Source organism: Eschrichtius robustus, chromosome 3, assembly GCF_028021215.1.
Source record: "Eschrichtius robustus isolate mEscRob2 chromosome 3, mEscRob2.pri, whole genome shotgun sequence".
In the NCBI taxonomy this organism is placed as follows: Eukaryota; Metazoa; Chordata; class Mammalia; order Artiodactyla; family Eschrichtiidae; genus Eschrichtius; species Eschrichtius robustus.
The window spans coordinates 116,712,316-116,717,485 of NC_090826.1; the positions used below are offsets into that span (position 1 = coordinate 116,712,316).

The 5,170-nt window shown below is 55.0% G+C and overlaps 1 protein-coding gene across 2 annotated transcripts; it reads left to right on the top strand.

Annotated features, from left to right (window-relative positions):
* Positions 1-324: 324 nt before the first annotated feature.
* DUSP23 (dual specificity phosphatase 23) lies at positions 325-1,840 on the top strand. 2 transcript variants are annotated; one of them, XM_068538296.1, is made up of 3 exons: positions 325-405; positions 500-768; positions 1,396-1,840. In XM_068538296.1, the coding sequence occupies exons 2-3, from the start codon at positions 502-504 to the stop codon at positions 1,579-1,581; spliced, it is 453 nt and encodes a 150-aa protein (XP_068394397.1). In that variant the 5' UTR covers positions 325-405; positions 500-501; the 3' UTR covers positions 1,582-1,840. The 2 variants fall into 2 exon arrangements, with proteins under 2 accessions (XP_068394397.1, XP_068394398.1); XM_068538297.1 differs by having other exon boundaries at positions 1,465-1,840.
* Positions 1,841-5,170: the final 3,330 nt, after the last annotated feature.

Here is a 5,170-nt window from a genome sequence, read left to right on the forward strand (position 1 = left end):
TGAAGAAAGTTAAGACAAGGCCAGGCCCTTGGGCAGCAGGGGCAGTTGGCCAGTGATGCAATAATTCCCACCGACCGCCAGGGAGCAGCAGAGCTCGACCAGGGGTTGCTTCATCCACAGAAAACAATTCTTAATTCCTTCTAGGTGTTCCTTCTTGGCTGTTTGCGTGGTCCACCAATCCCCGTGCACACGGCTGCAGTAATCCCGCCCATTATTGACTATCCAACCAATCAACGAGTGTTCTGCTTGGGGCCGGGCCAGAATGCTCCGGCGGTCACTGGGAGCCCGGAGTTGGGTGTTCTAGCCCCGCCCCCCAGGCGCCTCGGCCAATCCCCTGAGGCGAAGCAGGACGACACCCAGGCTGTGTCCAGAACACCACGTGGCCCCAGGAGGCGCCAGTGCTAGGTAGGTGGAAGGTTACCCGGCCCGGGGGCGGGTGGGCGGAGCGGGACGCGCCGGCCTCGCCCCCGGTGACCCGCTGTTCTGTGCCCTCCCCCAGCCATGGGCATGCAGCCCCCCAACTTCTCTTGGGTGCTCCCCGGCCGGCTGGCGGGGCTGGCCCTGCCCCGGCTCCCCGCCCACTACCAGTTCCTGCTGGACCAGGGTGTGCGGCACCTGGTGTCACTGACGGAGCGCGGGCCCCCGCACAGCGACAGCTGCCCCGGCCTCACCCTGCACCGACTGCGCATCCCAGACTTCTGCTCGCCGGGCCCAGAGCAGATCGACCGCTTCGTGAAGATTGTCGACGAGGCCAACGCCCGGGGAGAGGTTAGTGAGCGGGGTTAGCGCCGGGAGGGAGGGGCTTGGGTGGGGTCAGCGGGGACACGCCGAGCTGGGGAGGTCAGGGCCAGGAATAACTTAGCTGAGTTCCGGGAGAGAGACTGGAGGGAGACGGTGGGGCCAGGAGGCCAGGAGACCATCGCAACCAGAACAGAAAGCCAAAGCGGGGCGGAGGCGGGGGGGAGGGGGGCGGGGCGGCAAGGGGGAGGAGTATAAAGAGGGCCCAGCAGTGTGAATTGGGCTCGAGGAGAAGCAACGAAGAACCAGCTGATGTGTGAGTTGTGAAGGAGAAAGGGTGAACAGACTTGGGAGAGATGGGGGTTGAAGTCAGGGGGTATTGAGCAGTCTCCGGAGTAAGGTTCTGTCCAAATGTAACGGAGCCACATTTTTAAAAGGTAAACAAGAAGCAGGAGAATTTCATCTTGATAATATAATTTAACCCAGTAACTCCAAAATATTATTTCAACATATAAGCAATATAAAATAAATTCTTAACCAGATATTTTCATTCTTCATTGTCCTACATCTTTACAACCTGGTTGTATTTTACAAGTGAGGGTCAGGAGAGTGTTGGGAGGGCGTTGAGCTCCACCCCACCCAGCTCCCCCTTCGCAGGCGGTGGGAGTGCACTGTGCCCTGGGCTTTGGCCGCACGGGTACCATGCTGGCTTGTTACCTGGTGAAGGAGCGGGGCCTGGCTGCAGGGGACGCCATCGCTGAGATCCGGCGCCTTCGACCCGGCTCCATCGAGACTTACGAGCAAGAGAAGGCGGTCTTCCAGTTCTACCAGCGAAGGAAATAAGGGACCTCAGCACTCTTCTGCCAGGTCCCCCGCGGCCCTGACCTGTGTGTTAGATGGGGCCAGAGACGCGGAAGTGAACTAGAAGTGCTAAGCCCTCCAGCGCTCGCTCGGCTGGCTCAAAAGACAGAAGTAGCCCTTCCCTGCAGGCAGGTCCTGGTAGGAGGATGGCTGCAGCAGCACCAGCGTGGGGTGTCCCTCTGCCGCTGCCTTGAATAAATAAAGAACCAGCTCACGTTGCATAGCACTTTAAGTTTACAAAGTGCTCCCACACTTTGCGACTTTTTTTGCGCCTCACAATAGCCCCATAATAAAGGGAAGGCAGAAGGGCCATCCCTTCTTTGGATGAGGCGGCCAAGGCTCAGAAAGGCACACAGTTATACTTCTGGAAAGTGGAAGTATGTGCCAGGACTACAGCACACATTTTCAGCCTTTTAAAGATGCTGAAACTCTTATGTATCTGCTCTCTAATAATATTTGATGTGTCTTCTGGGGAGCTGGTCAATGAAAAGGAAACAAATCCCTGGCAGCCCAAGGTCTCTGATGCTCGCAGGCCAGGAGGGCCCCTGTGGACACAGCCCCTCAGTCCAGGCCCGCATGCCCCACGTGTGTCATCCCTTTAGCCCTCTTAAGACAGAGAAGGCCTGGATGCTGTGCTCACAGATAATCACTGTCTCCATCTCCCAGGGGCTGGGTGCCTCTCCCCAGCCTCAGGCTGCTCCGCTCACCTGTGACCTCCAGCCCATTATGCTGCCCCATGGCCTGAGGCTGAGGAATGCCAGAACCCAGCCTCTCTGGGCAGGTATGCAGAGGATATTTGATGATTAAATGAAGACATTCAGGGCTTCGAACCTTGGCCGTGTTTCTCAGATGTTACCTTCACTTCCCCATTGGATGCCATCCTACCAGCGCCACCACCACACCTGCAGCTTCGAGAGATAGGATGAATGGGATAGACTAGCCAGGTGGACTCTTTTTGCTATAACTCCTGCCTGAATTCCTGTCCTCTCTTCTGTAATGGCAGGCCAGGATGGATAAGGTAGGAATTCATCATGAAATGTGTACTGAGTGCCTGTATACCAGGCTATGTTAGATGCAGAGGCCCTCCAGCTGAAGGGGACATGATTCACAGCCTGCTGGAGGAGGGGAGCACGACAGATTCCAACCACATGGAATAGGTATTATGGCAGACATGCATTCCACATCCAATGGAGACATGGAGGGAGGAGGCAAGGGTTCCCCTGCAGACCCCAGCCTTTTTGGCCTAGGCCACCACCAGCTCCAGGCAACCCACTCCTCACTGCATCTTCCTTCCTCTGCCGCCCACCCAACTCAACCCTCCTCCAACCCTCTTAGACAAAAGGAGTATTAGTCAGAGTCTTGCCAATCTAGCAGTGAGAGAAAGACTGTAAAGTGCCCTCGCCGCCCCACCCCTCCTTTCCTCTGTGTGTCAAATCTGGATAATCAGTTCCTTCATTCTGTTCCCTTGGTCCCCACCCAGCTCACCCAGGTGAGGACTTCTCTCAAAGAGAAGAACCTACAGTTCCAAGCATTCAGGCTAAAACAGAGGAGTGAGAAGTAGCAGAAGAGGGGAAGCACTGAAGCCCTTACCCTCTGCTCATCAAAGTCCCCTCTGCCCTGCCCATGCACCCACTCCTCCCACATCAGCATGACCCATTCTGTTTCCTGATGCAAACCAGAGCATCTTCCAAAGGAGTATTTTGATTGTGTGTGTGTGTGTGTGTGCGTGTGTGCGTGTACACGCGAAGGTGGTGGGGCAGGAAGGGTATGAACAGCCCACTTCCTGGATCCCTTCCCTCCAATTACCAGGATGGGGGGAGAGAAGAAGCAGGCTTGAAGCTGCACCCCGGAGTTCTGTCTGTGATCCCAACCCTCTGGGGTCACACAACCGTTCCTCATGTTGTCTGCCCTTCCGTTCCTATCTTAACTCCATCCCCCCACATCCTCTGCCCTGCAGGAGAGGAACCTGCCCTTTTCTTTCTCCCAAGCCTCTCTCAAAGGAGAGGAAAAATTTTTCTAACCCCATTAAAACGCTGTGTGCAGCCTGCATCCCCATAATTTCAGCAGGTCTCCTCTGCCTCAAGAGTTCCTCAGGGAAATAAACATACAATTATGTGCTTAAGGAAATCACTTTTTAAATAAGTAAGAGTTGACTTGAAATGAAAAACTCTGCCCTTGGCCTTCCATCTACCTTGAGAGGTTAGCCTGAGTCTCTCTTTGGGCTCATTCCCACGCAACCCCCCCCCCAATTTTTTGCCTTCGCACCACACCCTCTTCTGTATATGGCCACCAAAGAGGCATCGCAGACTAGCTGCGACCCTTCCCCATTCTACCCCACACTGAGATGACAGGTGAGAGGAACAAGCCGCTGCCATTGACAAAGAACCTCCGCGTCGCATCAGACCAGGCTTGCTCAACGCCAGCACTACTGACGCTAGGGTCTGGGTAGCTCTTTGCTGTGGGGACCATTCTGTGCTCTGTAAGGTAGTTAGCAGGATCCCTGACATCTACCCATTAGATGCCAGTAGCATGCCCCCCCAAAAAACTGTGACAACCAAAAGTGTCCCCGGACATTGCCAAACGTCCCCCGGGAGGACAAAATCGGCCCCCGTTGAAAACCACTTCATCAGACCAACAAGCGCCACATGCGACCATAGGCTTTCATTTCCTATGGGAGTAGAGGTGGGAGCATACGTGGGGATTTCTCCTGTGGACACACACATCCTCATAGGGGAGAAAGGGCCAATCGAACCCCATCACACACCGTTACCTTTTCAAGCAGTGTCTGGTACCTGTCCCCAGTCCCTCTCATCTCCCCAGGCTGGGTTTCCAAGAGGTTGATAGACACCATTAACTTTCTACACGCAGGAGGGCTTTATTCTCAGTGAGTTGCTGGTGGGCATAGCTGTAATGTCAGCTTCCACCCCCATGTTTTTAAAGTTTAATTCATGTTTATTCTCTGACATGTGATCTGAGTTCCCTGCTGAATGGAGGCTTTTCTGTGTAGAAAACATCTCCCTTATCACTTGGGTTCTGCCCTCGTCACCTCTTGGGCCCCTCTCCCAGAAAACTGTTCTGATGCAGAAGCAACTGGAGTCAGGACAGGAGGAGCCCTTCTTTGAGAGCATTCCTCCCTGGCCTGGTTCACCACCTCCACTTCACCGGCAGCACGCCTGGACTGGGGTCCGCTTGCTCTCTGGGCTGCAAGCTCCATGACTGCCTCCCAGGCCACGTGTCCCAGCACACAGCTTCCCACTGCAGAGATAGGGCTACATCCTGCGCACTCACTGCGGCTCCCCCCACCTCTCTTGGAGCTGTGCTTTGTCATCACCCTTATAGGGCGGCTCGTCACTGGCTAAGAGGTCTGGTCCTCATGCAGACCCTCTCCACGTGTCCCCCATGATCCCCCAGATCAGGTCTTCCCAGGGCAGTGATGAACATGTCACCCGGGGCAGGGATTTGATCCAAACCATAAGCCATTTCCCAGAATGAACTGCCCTCATCTGCCAAGCTTCACATCAAACCTGCTGTCTGTATCTTGTCGTTATTTCTAAGAAACTAATTTGGTCAC